This window comes from Hyperolius riggenbachi, chromosome 3 (genome assembly GCF_040937935.1).
Source record: "Hyperolius riggenbachi isolate aHypRig1 chromosome 3, aHypRig1.pri, whole genome shotgun sequence".
Taxonomy (NCBI): domain Eukaryota; kingdom Metazoa; phylum Chordata; class Amphibia; order Anura; family Hyperoliidae; genus Hyperolius; species Hyperolius riggenbachi.
The window spans coordinates 254,480,193-254,506,418 of NC_090648.1; the positions used below are offsets into that span (position 1 = coordinate 254,480,193).

The 26,226-nt window shown below is 39.3% G+C and overlaps 1 protein-coding gene across 3 annotated transcripts in view; it reads left to right on the forward strand.

The window, feature by feature from the left end:
• Positions 1 to 26,226, forward strand: part of PCLO (piccolo presynaptic cytomatrix protein) — a 346,941-nt gene that overhangs the window by 186,553 nt on the left and 134,162 nt on the right. For all 3 annotated transcript variants that reach the window (XM_068276174.1, XM_068276175.1, XM_068276176.1), the window contains exon 4: positions 14,423 to 14,971. In XM_068276174.1, coding sequence (XP_068132275.1) covers positions 14,423 to 14,971 — 549 coding nt within the window. The remainder of the gene's footprint in view (positions 1 to 14,422; positions 14,972 to 26,226) is intronic.

The following is a 26,226-nucleotide window of genomic DNA, read 5'->3' on the forward strand; positions in this document are numbered from 1 at the left end:
TTAAAGGAAAAATGCCTAACACCCCCACCAAGCTCTGTTTGCCTTTTCCTACTCATGCTGGTTGGTATTGCCCAGGACAGCTGAACTAGCAGGCATGGGGTTCCAACACAGCATAAAATGACACTACATTTTTTTTTACGCTAGGGTATGTAATAATAATAAATAAAAAAAGGTGGAAAAACCTCCTCACCCCATGTTTTGGTGGGTAGGCCCTGGGTTTAAAATAATTAATGCAAGCAGACACACAGCCACAGCTGCATGAAGCAAAAACTATCTTAATAAATTGACCCTGAACTATAAAAATAAATAAAAATATGAGGTGTCCAATGTAATAGGCAACTGGCTTCCTAAAGGGAATCTGCAGTGAAAATAAACGTATGATATAATGAATTCTATGTGTAGCTAAGAAATAGAACATTTGTTGCATAGAACAGAGTCTCATATTGTTCCCAGTACAGGAAGAGTTAAAGTGAACCTCCGGACTAAAGATCGACTCAGCAGCACTGAAAAGGCCTGGTGTTTCTTTAACAGTATCACAGCATCAGAACTTTGTTTCTCTTATCCAAGCCTCATTTTTAGCTGCACAGAAGAAAACTGCCCGGGCTTTTTTCCCCTGATGCTGTGCAAAGCATGATGGGATTTCTGATGTTTTTGCTCTCGTTCTGCTGTTTTGGTGCAAATTTTTTTCTTTTACATTTTGAATTTGACATTTGAAGCCTAGCGTGTGCAGCTGGGAGGGGTTATCAGGACACAGGACATTTGGAACTGTGTCTCCTGCTCCTTGTCACCTCCTTTCAACCAAAAAGATGGCTGCCCCCATGACAAAGATGGCAGCCCCCATGAATCACAAACATTTGCCTGTTCTTTTAAAACAGGGTGGGTAAAAAATTATATTACCTATCTATTCTAATTAACATAATTAATGTAACTTAATGACAGTATGTTTGTTTAGGCTGAAGTTCCCCTTTAAGAAACTTCACTTGTTATCTATGCAAAAGAGCTACTCTGAGCTCTCCTACCCAACTTGGGTAGGAGACAGTCTTATTTTCTGAAGCACTTGTACATCAAAGAAACAGTGAGAAGCATCTTAAAATAAAGTTTTACTGCAGGGGAGTTCAAAGGGTCATTAGCTCTGCTCTGTTCCGGAGTTCAAAATACAGTGTGTGGTTTGTAATTGCAAGTAATTGACAGTAATTTCGCATGATAGGTTCAATGTAATCGACCTATACAGACATTATAAAGCACTGAGCTCCAACTATGATATGTAAAGTTCACAGACGCACAGCAATCAGTTGGACTTCAGCTTGTAGAAGTCTGAAGATTGATTCGTTGCTATGCATTACTGCACAGTACAGGTTATTTCTTGCCATGCTAAATAAGCCCAATAGTGTCATTAATTTCAGCAGCATGAAGGTTATCTTCTCGGTTTGTAATTTGCAAACAAATTTCAAAGCAGTGAGTATGACTGATATTGTGTCACATAAAGTTATTGCTTTAATTTGTAATATAACTGGAAGTCATTTGTTATCATGGGGATTAGTGTAATAAATGCAAATATGCTAGTTTTGAAGAATTTGTCTTTATGTGTGACATACCTGCAAATAGCATGGTAGCCTAATTACTTGTAAGAAATTGCAGCTATTCAAATGTTATCAGAAAACACATTTCTTTACTGCATCATGGCAAATGTGAATCTGTAGTTTTTATGAAGTGTCTGTCATTTCAGCTCTGTCCACTCTCGCTTTTCCCTAGTCACGTGATTCCTGCCAGGAAATCACTATCCCTCCCTCATATTAGTGCAGAGCATGGGGACGAAGTACAAAATCGGGCTGCAATACCTGGCTTCTCCTAACATATCATTGCATGTGTCCACAGACAACATAGAGAGCTGTTTTCATTAAGGAAGAGTCTACTAAGCAGTCCGAAGTATTAAGAGGAGGAGTATCCACTCAGTAAAGCTGGTCCAGTTCAATATAACTGAAGCAAAAATGCTGTAGGTGGTTTATTAGCATTGTAAAGCAACTCTGTTATCGAGTTGGTATTTAGAGTGAGGGGAGTGTCTGCCCTAAACACTGTTTACCTGTCTTAAAAATTAACCCAGCATTATCCATTGACTTCAAAGAAGGGGTTTCACTCACACTTAAAGCGGAATATAACCCTGCATTTCAACTTTGCTCTAAAACATTATTTACAGCATATTATATGCAACCAGCATTTTTTTTTACTAGACCAGCATTGGAAGGGTTAAACACAGAGGTTTAAAGTTCCGTGGAGAGATATGCAGAAGTTCAGATAGATACATCTTAACTAAATAGAATGTAAGAAGTTATAAATGTTACACACTCTTTGGCTGTTCTCCAGCTCCTCAGTCAGAGAGAGTGAGTCACATTCAACACTTAGATACATTTATGTAAACAAAATGTATCTATGTCAGCTTTGGATGCGTCTGCAGAAATCTAAAGGAACTTTAAAGCCCTGTGTAACCCTTCCAATGCTGGTCTAGTAAAAAAAAATGCTGGTTGCATATAATATACTGTAAATAATGTTTTAGAGCAAAGTTGAAATGCAGGGTTATATTCCGCTTTAACAACAGTAAGCACTGTAACCCTTGTTATACCATGCTCTTACAGTGAATGGCCCTTACAATACGTTATACACCTTAAAGTAAATCTGAAGTGAGAAAAACAATTGTAGGTTTGATACTTACCTTGGTAGAGGGCAGGCTTAGGATAGCATAAAGCTTTTCTATTCCTTCATCTGGACGTGTTGTTCCAGCACTGTGGTCTAGTTATTCGATCTGCTGGGTAAAACAACTCTTCAGAACTACTTTCATCTATGAGTAGTTTCAAGGATGAGCGCATCCTGCATGTATGACTACAGTCCGGGCATGCACAGTGGGGATGTACTTGTCCTTGTTACTACTCAGGGACACAAGTAGTTCCGAAGAGCTTTTGACAAATAGCTAGACTGGGGGACAGTGCTGGAACAATGGCATGGACATGGAAAACAGAACAGCTTTATACTATACAGAGCTTTTCCACGACAAACATAACTGTAAAACCTGAAGTAAGTTTTCTCACTTTGGGTATGCTTTAAAAATAGAACTCCATGATGTGGTAAACAAAGCTATTACCCTGGTAATGTCAGCTAATATCAGCTATTATAGTTGTTCAATTCCCCTTGATTATAACATGCTTTGAAATATTTAAAAAAAGCATTTTTGCCACTGAAAACACTGTATATTATGAAATTTCAGAACACGGAATAGTATCTGCCTCAATTAAAGCCTAGTTATTTTCCTATTATAATAAAAATTTCCAAACACACTGCTGCATTCATATTTTTGTCTGTTTTTTTATCTGTTGTGGACCCACTACATACAAAAGTGGATGAAAATGCACAGCTACTAAAAGAGAAAGTGCAGAACAACTGATCATTTACTTATTAGTTGTTATCAGTTGCCAGTGTAAGCCCAGCCTTAGAATGCAGCAAGAAAAGCTGAAGCAAGTTAAAAATAATTTGTTCTCATTCAGTTAGCAAATAGGCATGAAGGGTCCTTTCACATACACGTTGCATTGCAGTAACTTTGTAATGCAACTATGGGGAAAATTTACATCACATTTTAGAAGTGTGATGTAGTGCATACAGTGAAACATAAAGTACACTAAAAGTATGCTTCACTACTACTGAAAACATGCACATTGTCTAGTAAACACACAGCTGTGCATTTCTCTGTCGGAACCTGAATGTAGTCTGAATATATTATATCTTACATAGATACAATACGTACTCTCAGAATATTTTTCAGGTAGGACTTCTCTAGGTCTGTGATTTACTTATTTACAGAATTGAATGCTGTGCATGAACCCCAATGATATGATACAATGTTAACTGTCACATATGATTATTTTTCCCCATGCAAAAAAATGCTGTGCATTCTGCCAAGAACAGTGTAGAGATTTTTTTTTAGAACAGACATTTCATAAAATGTCATCCTCATGGTATAAATAGTTTTTATTCCATCTGCTTTTTATGCTTCAATTTTAGTTTTATGCAATTTTTTGCAACAGGTAGTATGGCAGAATATTTTATATATAATTATAGAGACCCAGTGGAATGAGTCATAAGGTAATAAAGTGCTTTCAGTAAGAGTGAATGAGCAGACAGGTGATGTACATTTCCAGCAAGCACTTCTGTGAAATTAAAAAGAGATATATTTTTAGAGACAAAAGTTATATTATTATATTTGCAATCACGTATTTAGAGTGTTGCGGTAAAGATCTCACAAGATATTGCAGTAATGATACAAGTCATAAGACAGTCAGATGTGTAAGAGCAATACCATGAACCCATTCATCAAAATAGCCACCCAGTTGTATGTGCATTTTTATACATTTAAACAGTATGAGCTGCTGGTGAACACATACTGTAGCAAAGTTTTGTGGTTACTGCTTCTGATTCACCTCAATCCAATCTTATCCATCCCAATTTACAGTTAGTTGTGAAACACCTTTCAAAGCAGATGTGCTTACAGGGTACCTGAGTTCACATGAGACATGATGAGATAAATGTGTATGTACAGTGCCATTCCTCCATATGACTAGGCTGTGTTGATTTTTCTCAGTGAAAAAGTTAAACATTCAGGTATTTTTAGACACTAAAAGGAGCATGCAATGCGGACAAACCTTACAAACCACAGGGGCTCTATTTTCAGACTGAGCTATGGTTATGCTATAGCCTTGGAAACTTATTAGAACCATTGTGACTAGAGACTGAACTCAAAAGAATGCTACCTCTTGCTTAGTACTGCAGCTGCCGTTAAAACATTTCATGACCATCTACTTCTTCCAAGATGCTATGTGAAAATATTCCAGGTTTCCATCAATGTAAAGTAATACTGAAGCGACTGTGGGGGAAAAAAGGCATTTACTCCCCTATGGACGAAGCCTCTGGATCCTATGGAGCCTTCCTGGTCCTCTTTTGGTGTCCTCATTCCAGCATTTTCCCCTCATCGTAGGTATTCAACCAACTGGTTGTTTATGCCTTCGGTTATCCTTGGAAGACTTTGAAAGCTTCCAAAGGAGGGCGGCTCTGTACTGTGCATGTGGAAGCGCACATGCACAGTATGGATCATCCTGTCTTCAGAAGCACCTGGAGACATGAGTGTTTCCGTAGCCTTCCGTGGTAAATTTGAACGAGGACACTGAAAGAGGACAAGAAAGGCTCCATGGGGCGTACATATTAGTACATATTAGTATGCGCTTGGGGCCTGGTGCCGAGCGCCAACACAACCTGCTTCGTCCATGTGGCTCAGAGCTTTCTCTCTCCATTGATGAGTCTGTATGCATGTTGGATTATTATGGCTCTGTACAAATTAACAAGCTGACACATCATTGCATTCCAGCGGTTCTGGAGGTGTGTTTAGCTTCTAAGGGTACAATGGTTAATTTGCATATATTCAGCAGTGTTGCACTGGGAGACATCTCAAGCTCACTCCAACCTGAATTATCGCAAATTCTTTCTGTTTTAAGAAAGCAAACTTTTGTTTTTCTTAACATCTTAGTAAGGGGGCTTTTAGGACCATTGTAGTCCCTTACACATTACAATGAGTTCTGGGTCACCATGAGCTCGCTGATTAGTCTGTGCCTCTCGGTGTTACAAGCCCTACTGCATAGAGCCAAATGAATCATCCATGCCATGCACTGATGAGGATCAAACAATCCGAAACAGCCTGTATGCATGTTGGATTATTATGGATCTGTACAAATTAACAAACTGACACATCATTGCATTCCAGCGGTTCTGGAGGTGTGTTTAGCTTCTAAAGGTACAATGGTTAATTTGCATATATTCAGCAGTGTTGCACTGGGAGACATCTCAAGCTCACTAAAACCTGAATTATCGCAAATTCTTTCTGTTTTAAGAAAGCAAACTTTTTTGTTTTTCCATTGATGAGTATTTGACTTTTTCCCCCAGACTTTTTTTTCTGCGATACTTCAGTAATGCTTTAAACCCACCACCTTTTTCATTATATAAAAAAAGATGTGCACAAGCTATTCTAAACTTACTACATACGATATGTACTTATGTCTAATATCAGCAGCTATTGCAATTATAGTTGTATTGTCATTTCCTAAAATGGATAACCAGTCAGCTTTCACTTACTGAGGTAGACATCCTTCCCTTTCCCCTTGAATGCTTCCAGTGGCCGTTCTGCTGCTCATGTGACTTTCTTTAGAGCTACAACAGTCTACATTGCTAAAGAATGTTTCTCCTCTGTATGTCAGTGTATATACGCTGTGTTTTTCAGTTCTGGTCAGGAACCAGTCCGACGAAGGCTTTTTATAACCCGAAAGCTCACTGTTTATCCATCTCTAAGTTAGCCAATAAATGGTATCATCCTGATTCAAAACTCCTTGCTTTTACTCATGGCTAACACGGTACAACACTCTACTGCTTTCTCACATTGGAGCTAGAAAACTAAAATCTCAGCAGGCAAAGAGTGGGATATAAGTGTGTGCCCCACATACACAGTGTTTATTTGTTCCAAAATAATTAACCTCTGTAATTATGCTTTCTTTCTTACCTTGCTTTTACTTTGTCGTTGGGAACGAAAATATTTTTGCAGTTAGCAAAGGAGGAAGCTGAGCTCTGATGTTTTCTGCTGCTTTCTGCATAGCAAGCTCATTGCTAAAATGGCTTTTTCATGTTTTAATGCACAAAAAGAACAAATATAGCTGAAGGCTTAAAAACTGGGAAAAAAATGTCACTGGCCGAGTCGCTTAGAATTGATGTTAAGTTTTTTTTGCTTGGAAGCTCAGCAGATTTTAAATGCCATCATTTACATCTCAAAAATGTGTGAAAATATCTAATTGAAAAAACTAATTAATGCAATATTACATTTATTTAGAAAATAGCTTTACCAGAGTAGTAAAAGATTATTTTTAATTATTCGGTATATTAAAATATGGATGATATATAATATATACTACATACAGTTCACATTATGGCAGCAATCTCAGCTAATGAATAATATTGTTCATAACGTTGTAAAATTTCATAGTACTTTAGCTATTTTGAAAATAAATCTGTATACACCTGAGCACATTATGAATGGATATTCAATGCACATCATTAGTAGGGATGAGCAAAATAGTTTGGTCTTGCAGTGAATCAGCCGATCTTGCTTAGAGAAATTTTCCTTGAACTCGCCAGTCAGATTTATGGGAAAACTGTGCAGCCACCTCTGCCTGCCTGCCCCTGCCAATACTCCCTCATGTAATGTGTACCTCCCCAGGTTCCTGGTGAGTGTGGAAGTGGTGCTTAACCCCCAAGTCCTGGGGGCGGAGATTAGCTGGGGACGGTCGTGTTCAGCCTGCCAGCTGCGATCACGGCTGAAATTGCTGTAAAAGAGGAAAAAAGAGCCGGTATTTGAATGTATAGTGCTGCAATCTCCTGCAGCGCTGTACGGGGGACAGTTCTGTCACTGAGCTGTCCCCTCGAGTGGCTCAAAAAGTGATTGCTCTCATAGGCTGATGCCTATGAGAGATGGTCACACTGATTGGCTCTCAGGAGGGAGGGAGTGTGGGAAGAAAAAAAATGAAATTTTTATTTAAAAAAAACCCTTTAAATTAATAATAATAATAAGAAAAAATGTTGCAGCAGCAATCTGATGCCACCAGCAGAAAGCTCTGTTAGTGGCAAGAAAGGAGGCAAGATTCATTTGTGTGCTAAGTTGTATGGCTTTTCAGCACACTTTTAAAGCTGCAGTGTGCGGAATTGTAAAAAATGGCCTGGTCTCTAGGGGGTTTAAGCCTGTGGTCCTCAAGCGGTTAAGTTCACCTGTGTGATGGTGCACCTCACCCTGTGTCTTTTCTCAATCTCCACCGTGGTGCCTGATGTGATAGAATGTACATGACCTAGTATACTAGTATATGCCATCAGATCATGGAACACAGGTACCCCGGCACAATGGATGGTAGACATGGGACACCAGAGGAGGTGTGCCAGCCAACATGTGAGCTTAACCACCACTTCAACACTCACCACGAACCAGGGGGGTACACATTACACATGGGAAGACTGTCTGGAGTCATTGGGAGATTGAACGCTCCTACAGCTGCACACGTTACCAAACCCTTTCCAGCAAGATCTTTCCAGCATGGCAGGTCTATTGTTTTGTCAGGAAATTGATCGAAATTACGATTGGGCGGCCATGCTGGTTGTGCTGTTTTTAATTGCTTTTAACTGTATGTTGTCAGTTAATAAATACCTAATAAACTCTATGAAACATACAGCAGGTTTCTCTTTTTGATTAATATATAATTCAGGGGTAAATGTTTTTTTCTTACAAGTATGGTGTGTAGGTGGCCACATTGCGGCATTGATGTCTGGCAGATTCAATCATTATAAGTAATGTATGGGCACCTTTTCAAGTAAAGTTTATAGTGTATAGAAGTGATTGTTACTAATTAGCTTCACCACTGTATTGTACTATTGTGGGAAGTTTAGTGAGTGAGACAGCTCTGATAGTTAGAAGTGATTGTTACCGATTAGCTTTGATCACAGTATTATAGTATTCTGTGCAGATTAGTGAGTGATGTAGTGTTACAGAATACAACAGTTAAGGTGGCCATACATCAGGCGACTTGGCGGCCGATCAACCATCCGATTTGATTACTATAATAAATTCAGATGAAAATCGGTGCCGCCAAGTGCATGCTCGACCGACAATGCGACCAGTTTTGGTCCCGAAATTGGTTGCACAAGATGTTCGCCCTTCTTGCTCGATCGGGTGCACAGCGGAAATGGCGTGCAATTTTGCGATGATCAATGAATGCGACAAAACCCCTGGCACTGTTTCCCCTAATGATAAATGCCCCCCCCCCCCCCCCCCATGCCCTGTGCATGTAATACATTACCTTTATACCACCTTTATATCACCATGGTGATATAATTGTGATTACTGTAAAACAGCTCAGAAGAGTTATTAAAGACAGGAGTTAAGCTTAGTGAATTGAGGCCAGTCTGTAAGGGAATGAAGACGGCAACCTCCGGATTCCTCTCATTTCAGGTTCTTGTTCATGCAGTTGAGCCTGACTGGTTTATAGTATTGCGTTCCCTATGGCATTCTAAATGTTACTGCTAAAGGGGTTTGAATGACACCCGTTTGAAGACAACAAGATACTTTTATTATCTGTATTTAAAATAAAAAATCATGGCAATATAATTAGTGTGTTTAAAACGTGTTGATGGGTGTGGCACACAGTGTAAGGCCAGTGTAATATTCAGCAAGTTAAAAATATAATGCATCTCATGGTCACTTTCACCAAATCTGCTTAAACAACCGTACCCAATTTGTAGTAAAACATCAATAGTAATGCACATTTCTATAAGCTATATGACTGTTAACTGCGTCCAAGCATTACAGATGCTGCACACCTTAATAACATCCTAAGGTTTTACCTTGCCTGCCTGTAATTCAGCTTCTACTAAATCTTTACACTATATAAAGCTGATAATATTATAATTTAAGGCTTGTTGCTAGGATGCCACGTGTTAGCCAATGAGCTAGCAAATTACTACTGAAAGAACAGAAATGCAATACTGCAGATTCAAGTGTCTTGCATTTTCAGAATGGAAGGCGGCAGATACATAGTGAAGAAACTATCAACTGGAAAATTCCATAATACAAAGGTGTAAAAATAATATATGAATGCAAGAATTTTCATTTGGTATGACTGCTCTCCTTTTCGTAGGAATATAGAAGATACAAAATATAATTAGCGTTGTTCATTATAGGTCTTCTTTATATAAATCACCTATTACAAAAGAAAAAATGACTTGGAAGAAAAAAGGTAAAGTGAAAAGTCTATCAGACCAATGCAGCTTTGTTCTGCATAAGAAGCAAATTAACCAGCTTAAAAATCTAGAAAGACTACAGTCGTTGGATACTGTCATGTACAACAAAGTGTGCAGATATAGGATGGCAGAATAAATTAAACCCAACGACTTCTCATTTGCCTTGCTTTCACCTTTCTCAAGCAGAAATAATATGACTTCAAAAGGGCACAGATATTCTATTTGGAGTTTGATACAAATCCCCCTAAAACAGGAAATGCCAAACCAAAATAAATAAATAAAATAAAAAAGCAAAAAACTAAAAGTTTGACCTTTAAAATAAGAAAAAAAATATGGCGCAAATAGCAAGCAGTCATCCTGAACAGCTTTAGAGCTGAATATAGAAAAATACTTATATACAATATATATATATATTCCAAATTCCAATCTAATTATTTGGAATGCCGGCATGTGGCATTTGCAAGGACACTGCTGGAATGATAGATATCATGGTGTGTGGTTTCCACTTCTGTCAGCACTACACCATATGATTTCTCCCTCAAACTCCAATACAGTGCATGTTGTACTGTTCCTGTAACCTGTGTTTGGGTTATCTCAATGGGTGTGCAATAAATTGCATACCAAATGTGGTGATGTGTGATGTTCTTGGGATTTCCCTGTTTGTTTTTTTTTTTTTTGGGGGGGGGGGGGGTAAAATCATTGGTTTTTGCTAAAGAAATGAAAATTATTGAAAAAAAAGCAATCTCACCCTAAAAAATAAAAATAGGATATGTGTGTTAAAGAGACTCTGTATCAAAATGTTCAGCCTTATTTCTTCTATCCTATAAGTTCCTATACCTGTTCTAATGTGGTCTGTCTTACTGCAGCCTTTCCTAGTTGCACAGTGGCTGTATTATCTCTGTTAAATGATCGAATCTTCTTCCCTTTGTCAGCTTTATCGGCTCAGGCAGGAATGTGCTTCTCTGCTGTGATAGGTAGAAGTTATACACACCCTCTGCACGCCCCCTCCAGGCTCTGTATAAGTCACAGACTGAGCTTCTCTCAGCCTATCACATGCTGGTTAGCAGCCATGTTTTTTGTTTGTAAACAGTGCCTAAAACTGGCAATTACAAGCCAGGATTGCAGCAGGGAGTGGCAGAAACAGCACAGATGGGCACATGAGAACATAATGAATAGAATGGTATGCTTTTTATTGTAAGAATTGTAGAGTACAGCTTCTCTTTAAGATTTGAAGAAATCACGTTTGAATGATCTTTTTTTAATTATTTATCTCAGTGTAAATGTCTTTAGTGGAAATAACTCAACATCTACAGGAGCATTTAGAGGTAATATCTTATGTACATAGTACAAAATATAAAGTAAGTACATGTTCACTAGACATATGTTTTGTACAGACACTCTTGTGATTATTTCAGGTTACAGTCTGATGTATGAACAGACATTTCTATCATCCTTATTTACCCCTACTTACTGCAATTTGGAGATTTTTGTCCAACTTCCATTTTATCCCCCTGCAGTGGGAGGCATCTTGCTGCTCCCCCTCCTCTTTCAATAATAAAATAAAAGCTACTCTGCAAAGCCCAGCATGCATGTCTGTATAAACATTACTGGGCAAACTAAGGATAATAGCCGAATCATGCCTGACAATAATAAATACAGTGTGTTATCATAGCATGTAAATGGAAAAATACACCTTGAAGGCTGATTCAGCTGGAGAGCTTCTGGCAATTGTCCCTATCATTTAAAAACCTGAGATCCACTGCGTCCTAATTGAGATGATGAAGAATGGTTATCTCACGTCATTTACCATTATTTGCCGTTGATTGACCAAGCATCATGGTCGATTGAGTTTTTGCAGATGCAACCTATAGTTTCTGAAGTTGGCAGCATTTGCGGGTACATTCCATCCCACTACGCTCAAAATGTGGTGGGATGATGAACCACGACAAACCATGTCAAAAAGTTTTGTGCATGGTAGCAGAAAAGCATTTGGCTGTGACAATGAGCTGCTAAGAGTACATCTGTCTGAACCATTCCTTATCTAATCATATCAATAATATTACTAAGCATTGGACTAAGTGAAGTAAACTAAACCTATCATTGGTAGATTTCAGATTAGTTATGTTTCTTTAGCATACATGGGGCTTGATTCACAAAGCGGTGCTAACCTACTTAGCATGTCTAAAGTCTTTAGACGTGCTAACCAGGGTGCTAAGTAGGTTAGCACCGGATTTCTCAATTGATTAACCTACTTAGCACCCTGGTTAGCACGTCTAAAGACTTTAGACGTGCTAAGTAGGTTAGCACCGCTTTGTGAATCAAGCCCATGGAGTCTTACAGGACTGGTTGTGGCTGCTGGAACGATGGAAGGTTTAGAACCCACTGGATTGTAGATTTGACAAGAATAAACAAATCCAATTTCCAATGTTGTTGTTTTTTACCTTAATTTTTGTTGTACTGTTCTAGGTATGCTCATAAGCATTACTTGAGCACTCCTAACAAAGTTAGTATTTTATCCCAGTAACTATCTCAGATGATGATAGACTAGCTATCAGTTTTCATCACATTATTTGAGTGAATGAAATTAATATATATGTCAGTGTTGTAGGTGCACTTGGGTTACACAGCAAGCTAAGGAATAAAAATGACAAAGCCAAGCAAGGTTAGGTTCTTCAATTAAGCTACCCAGACATGTCCATTTTTCTTAGGTGTCCAAAATGAAAACTGGATCAGTCAACTCCATTTCAGATTGCTTGACATAACCAGGGCAGGGTAATGCCATGGCAACGCGGGTCATATAACTCTCTGCCTGTCAAATTCTGTGACAGATATGAGTGCTCCAAGAATTATTATTCAATTATTCTTAGGACGAAATTGAATTATTGATGCGTGCTTTCTAACGAGGCCAGAAATAACAAACACATTTTAACAGATAGGCTGCTAGTGTTTACACCCGTACTGTTATAAAGTTAATGTTATATTTGCTATTCTTTAGTTTGCACTCATATCCTGAAAAGTAAATCTGCAGGATTTTCTCTTGACAATCATTGTCCGAATTTAGCAATAACTGCATAAGAGTCAACATTATCAGCCAGTCTACATAGTAAAGTTGTAATCAGTGAGTTTTAATATGCATCATAGCAAACAGGCATTTGATAGAAAGTGTGTGCCTAGCAACATCTAGTAACAGGCTAGTAGGTTCATATTTCAGCATTCAGTAGTAATTCTGCATGGTGTTATTTTTCAGGGAATGCTGAGTGGTCTTAACATATTTATTGATTTCTTTTATGTGCATACTTAAAAGCTAATTACAATAATCATATTTTTGTAGTTAGAGATATATTATGAAATATAACAAATATAAAGGTTATGTTTTTAAGCTCCACCTTCTATGCGGGTGTGAGGGGATCTTCTTGTAATGCTGTGGCCTTGCTATTTTTCTTATAATAATCCTGCATCCTCCTTCTTTCTTCTTATGTTCAATGGTTTGGAGGGCCTTCTTGTCCTCCTATTGGCACAGAGATGGGACAAGCTGGGTTTGGCAATATCTGCTCCTAGCGCCACTATTGGTGCATATATAAAATCTTGGCTGTGATTAAGGACACATTTTTATCTGACACATGTTAACTACTATGTGATACATTGATTTGAATAGTTTCTACTGTCTTGGCATTGTAAGGGCTGAACTTTGCATGTACTCTATGGCCTGGCTTGGCTGTGTGGGTTGAAGCAGTTTTCTTTTCTTATATTCCACTTGTGTTAAACACCATACATCATTTGTTGACTATTACCTCTTTAGTCTTCATATTCAAATGATTTTGTATTAAATGCATGACCTTTTCAGTAACAAACTTAAATTCAGTGTTTTTAGCACCAGTACATAAAATTGATGTTAAAAAGTACAAGTGCACCAGGTCCTCTGCAGGACTGTTTTCCAGATTGGACAGTGTTAAACCTTCAGACATGTAGAATGGACTCATGATTTCTATTGGCTTGTTCACAAAGTCTGTGTATAATGTATCTAGGTTTGTCTGATGCAATACCACAGCTGACATTCTGGACCTTTACACTCTTTACAGATAGTGGATGTATTTCCATATGCCCAATTTATGGTACAGATCTTCTACATACACATATAGTGGATATGATTCCATATACCCATTATATGTAAACTTCCTCTCCATAGAACAGCTCAACAGACCTGGAGAATGGGTCAAGTGCATCATGCTATTGCTTTGGCTTGGTCCGCTGCTGTTTAAGTCAACTCTATCTCTGTTTTTAGAACATGTGATGGTATATAAAAATACATATTCTGTACCCATAAAGTATTTTTTTTGTAGAGCTGCATTATTTTATATGGAAAACTGTGTAAAAAATGTCCATGTATATTCATGCGTGTCCAAGGCATATAAATAAAAATGTTCATCTTTGGCACCAACCCACACCACTTTGCAAAGGCAGACATAAAGTTAGTTCAAAGTTTGCTGACATTTATGGTAATATATGTGAATAAGTGGTTACTTGTGAGATATGGAACTAATTATGTTTTTTTTTCTTTTAGATTGTAGAATGGCTGTGCTTAAATTGTCAGACACAAAGAGCACTCTCAGGACAACTTGGAGATGCAGGGAAAATGGCTCCTCCATTAGGACTGTCTCCAAAATCTTCACCAAAGCATTCTGCTCCTGTAGAACAAACACAGAAACCACTACCACCAAATTTGAAACCACAAGAAAAAGCATCTGATGAAGACTTAAAAAAAGAAATTCCCAAACCTCCTGATGAAAAAGTTAGTAATGGACAAATGGTGAAAGCTGCTCAAGAAGAGATCAGAGCCTTGAAAACAGAAGTTAGCCTAAATATGTTAAGCAAAGCCCAAGAGGTTCCAGTGGTCTCCACAAAAACAGAAGTGCCACCCTTTGAAAACAAAATGCAAGTTTATGGACAAGAGCAATTGCAGAACACAAAAAACATTATTCCAAAACAGGATTTAAGTATTGATCTACCAGCAACAATTTTGAAACATCTGGAAAGCGGAGGTCCATATGATGAGAAACTAAAACCTGATGCAACCAAGCTCAAGGAGCAGGAAGCTGGAAAAGAAAAATCTGTAAGTAGTAATTCAATTAAACTTATATAAGAAAAATAGGAGCTAGTATTATGTTGCTTTGATTGTTGTCCATATGAAAAGAGCAGCATCACTTCAAGCAACCTGAAGCAAAACAAAACAAAAAAACAACAATGTATGACATAATGAATTGTAGTAGTGTAGTTCAGATAAAGAATAGAAAATTAGTAACAAAGAAAAGAGTCTCATAGTTTTATTTTCAGTTATATAGTTTAAAAAAAATAATATTGCATCATTCTGACACAGTTGCAGTTTTAAAAGCACATAAGACAGATGAACATATTCAGTTAACTTTTTCACCTGGGTTATCTCCTTGGAAATAATGATCATCTTTTCTTTAAAGAGCAGCTGTTAGGTATAGGGTCTCAGAGAAAATAAACACATATATCAGTAGCTAAAGATTGGCTGTACTTACATTACATATGCATTTCACTGTCCACGTTTGGATTTCACAGAATTTGTATATAGTATATGCAGAGATAGATGCTCCTGACAGCTCATGGCAGGCTCCATGTTTTTCTGTCAAATGTGTCGTCATGTCCTGCCTGCTTCCTGATCACAGATAAGCTTGTACTAAATAACACATTGTGCAGTGAATATTAATGAGCCATGTGGCTAGGAACAATAGCTGACTCCTGCAGTGTAGTCTGCCCGAGATTTATCAGTGCTACGCAATTACAAGCTGCTGTAACGTCTCATTAGCAGCCGAGGGGAGAGCCCCAGAATGCTTTGCAGTATGGTATGCGGCTTGCGTCTTCTTAAGAATAACAGACTTGCTGATAAGCACACATCAAAGGTAACTGAGATTTTTATCTTCACTAATTGCTTTTGGGCTTCCTTCTAAACTGTTTAACACAGGAGAATAGAGGTTTAAATTAGCTTCTGCAGCCTGACAGTTACTCTTTAAAGGACTTACAAGGCCAAATCTCGACATTTTGATCATTACCTGTTTCATATTAGAATCCATAGATGAGTTCCTCCGCTCCCTCTGTCCCATTCCGCCTCAAATGTATTTATTACATTGACCCCAGGCTGCGACCCGACCCCACAGCACGGGTCGTCTCCTATGCCACAATCAAGATGGCCGCCGCCAAGATCTGCGCCTGCGCAGTACGCATGGAGATTTGAGCGCGCCCGCTGCCACGCTAGGAGGACGCTGACACCGAGTACCCGGCTGGGCGAGGGCGGAGAGCTGCGCAGCCGCACTCTCCGCCCTGCGTACTGCGCAGGCGCGGATCTTGGCGGCGGCCATCTTGATTGTGGCATAGGAGACGACCCGTGCTGTGGGGTCGGGTCGCAGCCTGGGGGCAATATAATAAATACATTATAGGCAGAATGGGACAGAGGGAGCGGAGGAACTCATCTATGGATTCTAATATGAAACCGGTAATGATCAAAATTTCGAGATTTGGCCCCGTAAGTCCTTTAACGTTTCAGAATTTCACAATTGAAAAAGTACCCAAAAGTTGGTGAAAAAGTACTATCAAATTTATTCTGAGTATGTTATAGCTTTCTGGTGGCTTAAAATGCATTTTTTGGCAAGTTGTGAAAATATCACCTTGGAGAAAACCCGGGAGAAAAAGTGAATTACATATGGACCCGATGCTCATATGCAATTCACTTTTTCATCTGAGTTTTCCCCTAGGTGATATTTTCACAACTTGTCAATAAAATGCACTTGAAATCACCACCAGCAAGCATGAAAATACTCAAAATAATGTTTCAATGTCTTTTTGATACCCTTTCAATTGCAAAATGCTGAAAAGTTATTTTTCATACAAGAAGAAAAAATTATCTCTAAGGAGAAAACTCAGGACAAAAAGTTACATGCATATGGGCCTGAGTCTTTTAAGCTATAAAACAAAGCACAAATAATGACCCTATGAACTTTCCTGCAGTAAAACCTTAAACAAGCTGTCTCTCACTGTTTCTTTGCTGTTGAAGAGCTTCAGAAAACAGGATTGTATTTGACCCAGAGGGCTGAAGAGCTCAGAGAAGCTCTTTTGCACAGATAACAACTGAAGTTTTTATTAACTCTTCCTGTACTGGAAAGCAATATGAGCAGAGCCGGGACAAGGTCCTCCAGCACCCAAGGTTGAGATACCAAAGTGCGCCCCTCCATCCCTCCCACCCCAGCCATCACACACTGATTGCTATTTGACTAAGAGGTGCCCCAGGGCCTCCAACACCTTAATCTCTAGTTATCTGGCTTGCAGTCACTGCCATGTATCCTCTTTTTTTATTTCTCTCTGCTTCAAACACAATAGGGGAATGATAGCTGAGTGAGTTGTGCGCCCCCTCCTACATTGCGCTCTGAGGCTGGAGCCTCTTTTGCCTCCACCTCGGCCCGGCCCTGAATATGAGACTCTTTTCTTTGCTACTAATGTTTTTATTTCTTAGCTCTACTACACATACAATTCATTATATCATGTTTGAGCCGAAGAGAATATATTTATTATGTAGCTGTATTGTTAATTATGGAGGAAAAAACATAGCTTAGGAATAGGTTTTGAAATGGTGACAGTTACCAACCTCTGACATCCACAATATAATGCAAACTATATAATTCAGATGCTTTCCAAACTATGACCTACTACCTCTGCATTGCTGCCTAATTATGCAGCATTGAGGAGCTTCCTAAATTAGATTAAGGAGAAATACATGCAGGGGATATTAGTGGTGTTGTGAGGGGGAATAGAGACAACATTTAAAATCTTAAAATGAGAAAATGTAACTTATTGATATTGCAGAGTTGGGGTGAGTGAATTAGTTACACCAGTAGATGAACTCAGGATAAGCGCAGAATCTCACTCCCCACCACCACCAACAACAACCAGCCATCACTGGTAAGACTTATATTTTTAAACAAAGTTTGAGCCTTATGTGCAGCTGAGGCATAAAAGTGCAGTTGGAACTCCGATTTCAAATGAATCCGAAAATTACATTTAGACCATCAGTACGGTTATGGAAATACGTCACAATTTTTTTAACCTTTTTTCCGTCATGCTCTTCACCTTAGTGAATTCAAAATTAGATTTTACCCATGAGGTAAATTATCAAACGTTCAAAAAAGTGTTTGATAAAGCTTAGTGAATTGAGGCCATTGTGTGTCTAAACTGAATATTGCAATCCCTGTAGCATAAAATGTGTAACACTGCAAGCATTTTTTCCCCTTGCTTTGAAGCTAAAAAAAAAAAAACCTTACTTTAATTTTAATGATTATACCTTAAGGATGCTGAGAGGGAATTCCAACATTAACAGATGGTGTAGTTTTTCTCCCAGCATGCAACTGAGTCAGCAGTTTCCTGTAGGCATCATTAAGTGAGTATAGGGCAAAGAATATGAAAATAAAGCTTTTTAGCTTAATATCAAAAGTTACTTATAATACAGTATATGCTATACTATAAGCAGTGTTGGGTATTCATTTTAGACACATAATATGTGGTGGCTGTAATTCCACCAATTTACCTCTGCTTTTATTTCAATTTTCAGGCCTTTTGAATGTAAAAAAACTGAACCCATGCCCCAATGTGTATGGCTTGATCCTTTAGTATGTAATTTGTGCTTAACCCTTTCCTCCAACTCTAAGGTGCTCCCATTGGTCCACTGCCATCATCTCTAGTCATGTAATATTGATGACAGGAACAATGGCCATAGATGTTCAAAGTCTAATATAGCTGTTCTAAGGAGAGAGATAACCTTGTAACCCATGACCTCATGTGTGGAGAGTAGTCATGCTTGCGACCCATAACAATCCATTTCATTTGCAAACCAGAAGTGCAAAAAGGGCAGATGGAAGTAGCACACAGATTTTGGAGCACCAACAGATTTACTTCAAAGCCTATGATAATGTCCACATGGTAATGCTTGTCTAAAGCTGTCTGCTAATATAATTGAAGGAACTGCTGCATAACAGGCTTTCTTTACTTTTAGCATATTTTAGTTATCTGCCCATTTTTGCACTTTCAGTGGTCTATAATGTTAATGATGCTGTAGAAGAGAAGTTATAATCCCTGTGTTCTTTGACACTTTGCAAATGCCAAACCCCCTCTGGACGCATCCTTGAGTTAACTGACTTCTTGCTGTGTTTAGCTAAGAGTATATATAAACTAGTGGCAATTGAAATTAAAAAACTACAAAACTCCATCAAGGCTAATTTGCAATTTGTCAATAATTTGTCAGGTTGTAAAGGAGAGGAACCATCAACCACAGAAACAATTAGCATATCAACCACAATACCATAGTACCAGAGTACATGCAAGTAGTCTCCCAGGCCACACCCTCAGAACAGTGATTAGAATACAGCCTATTGATCGGTGTTATAGAAGCAAATGAAGGTTCTGTAGTTTATAGAGCACAATACTTAACCATATGACTGTATGGCCTTTATTCTTTACCTTTTTCTCTTGAGTTTTCCCCCTGGAGATAATTTTTCCTATAAAAATAACTTCAGTTCTTAGTTCAAAAAAGTGCTAGAAAGAAGGTAAAAGAATAATATCAATCTTATTTTTAGAATTTTGAATCTTTAAATATTTTTTTGGTATTGCCTGGTACACACAAAGCAATTTCTCATCAGTTCGAAGGGTCGATTTGCTACCAATTGAGAATGGGGATGATTTTCAGCTCAGTATTTCATACAATTGACTTAGCTCTCAATTGGGAGCATATTGTACACACCCGCAATTATTGATCAACAGCCTTAAAGTGGTAGGAAAGAAACTTAGTAAAATATTAATAGTATTAATATTAATTTACTCCCCAGAAAATATATTATTGAAAATGAAAATCATTTTGAAAAGTACACAGATCCTTTAGAAAGCAGCTGGATGACATACAGCTCTGCTAAGATATTCACATCTGAGCTGGAGGAAGCTGCTAGGTTGCAAGGCATTGTGGGAGTTTTTTTATCATGAGAAGGAGCCAGAGAAGGGTATTCACGCAAGACTTTGCATTAGTCACTGCGTTGCTCTCTCCCTTCTGCTCTGTTCAGCTGCAGTGAAGAGCTATCTATGCGAGTGCAGCAACAGAGTGAAGGGGAGAGATAAAGTCCACTCTGGCTGCCCATATAGTTCCTCACCGAGGTCCATAGTTCCTCAGCTCCTCCACTGTCTCAGCTAATATTACAGCACTGATAAGAGAATTGCTCCGTGCATAGAGGAAGGAGCATTAAAAGCTGGGCTGCTACTGTAGGGAACAATGTTATCAGTAACGTTAATCTCTCTCACACAAGAATGTAATATATGGAATGTGACACTAGCTTGTCAGCTCTTTATAAAGAGGACCTCCATGCAAAAAATAAAAATGTGTCAGCGCTGCTGTAATGAAAGTTACATTTACCTCCGGAGTCTTGTCCCACAAAGTCGCCCCAAAGACTCCACATCACTACTCTTCTGCCGCTTGGCACACCTTTCCTCTCTCCTCTGAAAAAAAACGCCCGGCAATTTAATGCAGTGAATAGCTTGGCATTTTTTCTCGGAGGACAGAGGGGAGACAGAGCCAAGTGGCGGAAGTATAGTGATGCGGGGTGTTCGATGCGGCTTCAGGAGACAAAAGACTCCGGAGGTAAATATAACTTTTCATTACAGAATTTCTGACAGATTTTTATTTTTTATATGAAGGTCCTCTTTAATTACACAATCTGTCCTGAGAAAAAAAAGTAAGGTAGGAAGTGATGTCATCTTCAGCTTCAGAAAGGAGAAGTCAAGGTGGGAATCTCAGCAAAGTGTTTTTTCTTTTTTTGATGATTTTTTTAGTAATATTTTCCTATTACTAACGATACTAAATCGGATAGGCAAGCGATACTAATTATTACCTATGAGTTCATGTTTTTTTCTTTCATATGGGATTATACTTTATAAGGTTTGAAAATATCTCCTTGGAGAAAACTCAGGAGAAAAGTTATGAATAGAATATGGGCCTATACTGTATGTCTTTCCTCGGTTTTGGAACAGAATTTAGAGAGTTAGAAAGTGAAGATGAACAATTGCATAATCATCCTCTAAATTTGGCATTTAAATATGCAGCTTTCCTTGGCAAAGTGTACATTTTCCTTTTCTGGAGAGGAAAGAAAGAATCCTCTGCTGAATGCAAGAGTGATCAGCAAAGAATATGCAACCCCATAGATCTATAACCGCTGAGTAGGGTTCAGTCTAGGGGACAGGAGATTCGTGCAGACATAAAGTTAATTGAGTTTAGAATATGGAGGAGGAAGATGTGTAAATAGTGTAGTAACCTCACCTCTGCACAATGAAAGCTGATTAATGGAATTACTATTTAGAAACAGGCATATTTCCATGTTTTAAGATAATTACTGTTTCTTACAATCTCCGGTACTTTCAAGTGACAGGGTAAAAAATGTGTCTAGAGGCTGCATAAGACAGATTTCCTACTTTTTCTTCAAGTCCCTTCAGTTGCCCCTTTCTTGTCTTTTATACTGGAAACAGTGCATTGACACTGCGATGTTTCACTAATGTCTGTGTACAGCTGTAGGCAGGGCTTATAGCTTCAGACTGAAGAGTATTTTGCATTAACAAAGTGGAGAAGATTTGTCCAGACCAGTTCAGAGAAAAGCAGAGCAAAAGTGGAGCAGCTGCCCTGAGCAACCAGTTGGGTTCCTGGTTTCATGCAAGAGCTGAAAGTTGATTGGTCGCTCAGGGCAGCTTCTCCACCTTTGTTCCAGGTTTCCCTTCACCTGTCTTGATAATTCAACCCCTTTATTTTCAGTAGAGATGATCAGAACAGGCGATTTCCGATATCGCAGAAATTCCGGATTCCGCGGTAACAGAATTCCGTAACCACTACATTGGTTTTAAGCTTCTGTGATGGGTCTATCCCTTCTGATTGGCTAATGCAGCTTTTACACGCTTCTGTTTAAATTCTGACGGAATTCCGCATAGAAATTCTGCTATTTCCGTTTACTGCTATAGCGTTTCCGTTCCGGCTCAACGGAACGGAATTGCCAATTTCCGACCGGAATCGCGGAAATCTCCATTCCACGGAATCCGACGAACATCCCTACATTTTAGGATAAAACATGAGCCTTTGTGGTAAGGCAGAAGATACAGATTTGTATAAACTCATATCTGGCTACACATCCTTCTTTAACAACCTAGTTTTATTTACATTTAACATTTGTTGGCTACAGTTTTAGTATCACTCTGCCCAGAATTCCTTGAAACATGTTTTTTACTCAAATCAATTAGTGCTAATAGTTCTATTTACATTGGCAGCTGTAATATCCTCAGTGTTTGGTTGTATCAAAAACACTGTAGGAGGCGCCCTTGTATCTTATAATAACTTATCATCAACAATTTGGTAAGTGTGGTGTGTCTTACCTGTTATGAAGGCACATACACACAAAAGTCATAAAATTGGATTTAATTGCAGCACAACGAAGTAGACAACGCGTTTCGCGACCTCAAGTCGCTTCCTCAGGTCAAGTACAGTGCTGTGATCCGGCCAGCGGTCGAGGCGACCCCCCGGCTTCGTGCTCCGGCTCCGCTATGCATTCCCCTTGCACCGGAAGTCCGCTATAGGAAGTGTCCGCCGTCCTGTAGAAGAAATAAGGCGCCTTATTTCTTCTACAGGACGGCGGACACTTCCTATAGCGGACTTCCGGTGCAAGGGGAAAGCATAGCGGAGCCGGAGCACGAAGCCGGGGGGTCGCCTCGCCCGCTGGCCGGATCACAGCACTGTACTTGACCTGAGGAAGCGACTTGAGGTCGCGAAACGCGTTGTCTACTTCGTTGTGCTGCAATTAAATCCAATTTTATGACTTTTGTGTGTACGTGCCTTCATAACAGGTAAGACACACCACACTTACCAAATTGTTGATGATAAGTTATTATAAGATACAAGGGCGCCTCCTACAGTGTTTTTGATACCTATATTACCCCACTACGTGGGGGCTGACTTACTGTAACTTATTATAGTAGTAGTTTTTTGGGAGCAGCGACCGGACAAGGCCGAGTGGAGACGGTACTTCTCCACATGTTTGGATAGTGGTTGCCATAATAGCAACCCAGACTTGTGAGTATAATTATTATTATTTTTTAACCAATTATCTCACACAACGATAATACACGATATTGGGCTCCCGGTGTCCCTGTGCTTTTTACCTCTTCTAGTCCTAGTGTTTGGTGGTGTTCATGTATCTTGAAGCAAGAAAAGGAAATGCCTAATTCGTTTCCCACATTTTCTCCTGTATCAAACATATTAACACTGTTAACTCACACAGTCCATCCTTTCTTCCTTCCTTCCTTCCTTTCTACCTTCCTTCCTTCCTCCCTCCCTCCCTTTATTAGAAACTTTCATTTTCACAGAATAATACAGTTTATTGTTAATTCACAGCATGGTTTTATTGTAAATATGTCTTTTTTTTTTTATAATATAAGCAATAGAAAAAGTTATGACTCTGTTCTGCACACAAAACCTTAACCATAATTGCGCTATGGAAATAATCTCTTTACATTAATTTAGCTGTCTTTGTCAGCTCAGTGTATCTCTGTAGAGTGGAGTATCAAACCGTAGTAAATGTGAGTACTGGTCCAAATCCTTGATGGGGTTGTGTTCCAGTGTCCCAACAATATGCTGGCCACACTTGTGCTGGGTGGGGATGGGTGAGATATGCTGCCAAAACTTGCTATGAGGGGAAACAGGAGAGCTATGCAGGCCACAATTACAATGGAGGGATGGATGAGATACACTGGCCATACTTGTATTGGAGAAATGGGTGAGATATGATGGCTACACTTGTTATGGGTGGGGTACTGGCAAGACATGTTGGCCACACATGTAAACAGTAAAATATGCTGGCCAAACTTGTAAAAGGTTGGGGGGGGGGGGGGGGGGTTATTGCTACCCACACTTGTAATGGAAGAAGGGGGTGTGAGGTATACTGGCCACACGTCTAATGGGGGAGTGGGTAAGATATGCAGGCCATACTTGTAATTGGGGATGGGGGACGGGTGAGCCATGCTGTCCGCTCTTGTTATAGGAACAAATGGAAGTAAAGATGCTGCTCACGCTTGTTAAGGTGGAAGGGCGGGGGTTAGGAGATTTGATGGCATGCTTGTTATGGAGGAGGGGGAATATGGTGATCAGTTTTGTTATAGGTCAAATGAAAGGAAATATGCCGGCCACGATTTATTAAGGTGGAAGGGGGAAATATGCTGGTTATCCTTGTTATAGTGTAGAATAAAAGAAGGTCATGGTGGCTGTACTTGATATAGGATCACCTTGATATGGGAGGGAAAGTGGGGTATCAAGACCACATTTTATATTAGAAGGGGAAATGCTGCACACACTTGCTATGATGAACCTGTATTCACCATGGTGTTTAGAAAAGGAAAAAAAAACTTGAGAACATTACAATCCGTTATAGGAAGTCCCATAAAGTAGGTAGAGTAGGGGGGGATAAATGATCTGTGGTACTTAAGAAAGTTTAACAAAAGCAACAGAAATCACACATCTAATACCCTTAAAACAGCAACCGAACACTCAGGCCAAATTCTTTAACATACCAGACAAATTAGTAGTTGCATGAGCATCACAACAACATTGTAAGAGTAACATGTTTGTAATTGAAGCAGAGAGTAAAGTTTTTGTAAGGTGCACTGATAGTTTTACCTGAAACAGTAAAGCTTTTTCTCTTGGAATTGAGTCATGACCAGAGGTTTACATTTCTGTGTGGATGAGTTCAGTTTGTTGTTGTCAGCATTGTTGTCAGCATTGTTTGCCATTTCTGTGGAGCCAACACCTACATTTCATCCTGCTGCATTTTTTAAATCATGTACAGTGGGTTGCAAAAGTATTGCCCCCTTGAAGTTTTACACATTTTGTCATATTACTGCCACAAACATGAATCAATTTTATTGGAATTCCATGTGATAGACCAATACAAAGTGCTGTACACGTGAGAAGTGGAACGAAAATCATACATGATTCCAAACATTTTTTACAAATCAATAACTGCAAAGTGGTGTGTGCATAATTATTTGGCCTCCTTTGATCTGAGTGCAGTCAGTTGCCTATAGACATTGCCTGATGAGTGCTAATGACTAAATAGAGTGCACCTGTGTGTAATCTAATGTCAGTACAAATACAGCTGCTCTGTGAGGGCTTCTGAGGTTGTCTAAGAAAATATTGGGAGCAACAACACCGTGAAGTCCAAAGAACACACAAGACAGGTCCAAGACAGGTCAGGGATCAAGTTATTGAGAAATTTAAAGCAGGCTTAGGCTACAAAAAGATTTCCAAAGCCTGAACATCCCACGGAGCACTGTTCAAGCGATCGTTCAGAAATGGAAGGAGTATGGCACAACTGTAAACCTACCAAGACAAGGCCATCCACATAAACTCACAGGCCGAACAAGGAGAGCGCTGATCAGAAATGCAGTCAAGAGGCCCATGGTGACTCTGGACGAGCTGCAGAGATCTACAGCTCAGGTGGGAGAATCTGTCCATAGGACAACTATTAGTCATGCACTGTACAAAGTTGGCCTTTATGGAAGAGTGGCAAGAAGAAAGGCATTGTTAACAGAAAGCATAAGAAGTCCCGTTTGCTGTTTGCCACAAACCATGTGGGGGACACAGCAACCATGTGGAAGAAGGTGCTCTGGCCAGATGAGACCAAAATGGAACTTTTTGGCCAAAATGCAAAACGCTATGTGTGGCAGAAAACTAACACTGCACATCACTCTGAACACACCATCCCCACTGTCAAATATGGTGGTGGTGGCAGCATCATGCTCGGGGGTGCTTCTCTTCAGCAGGGACAGGGAAGCTGGTCAGAGTTGATGGGAAGATGGATGGAGCCAAATACAGGGCAAACTTGGAAGAAAACCTCTTGGAGACTGCAAAAGACTTGAGACTGGGGCGGAGGTTCACCTTCCAGCAGGACAATGACCCTAAACATAAAGCCAGGACAACAATGGAATGGTTTAAAACAAAACATATTTATGTTTTAGAATGGCCCAGTCAAAGTCCAGATCTAAATCCAATCGAGAATCTGTGACAAGATCTGAAAACTGCTGTTCACAAACGCTGTCCATCTAATCTGACTGAGCTGGAGCTGTTTTGCAAAGAAGAATGGGCAAGGATTTCAGTCTCTAGATGTGCAAAGCTGGTAGAGACATACCTTAAAAGACTGGCAGCTGTAATTGCAGCAAAAGGTGGTTCTACAAATGATTGACTCAGGGGGCCGAATAATTACGCACACCCCACTTTGCAGTTATTTA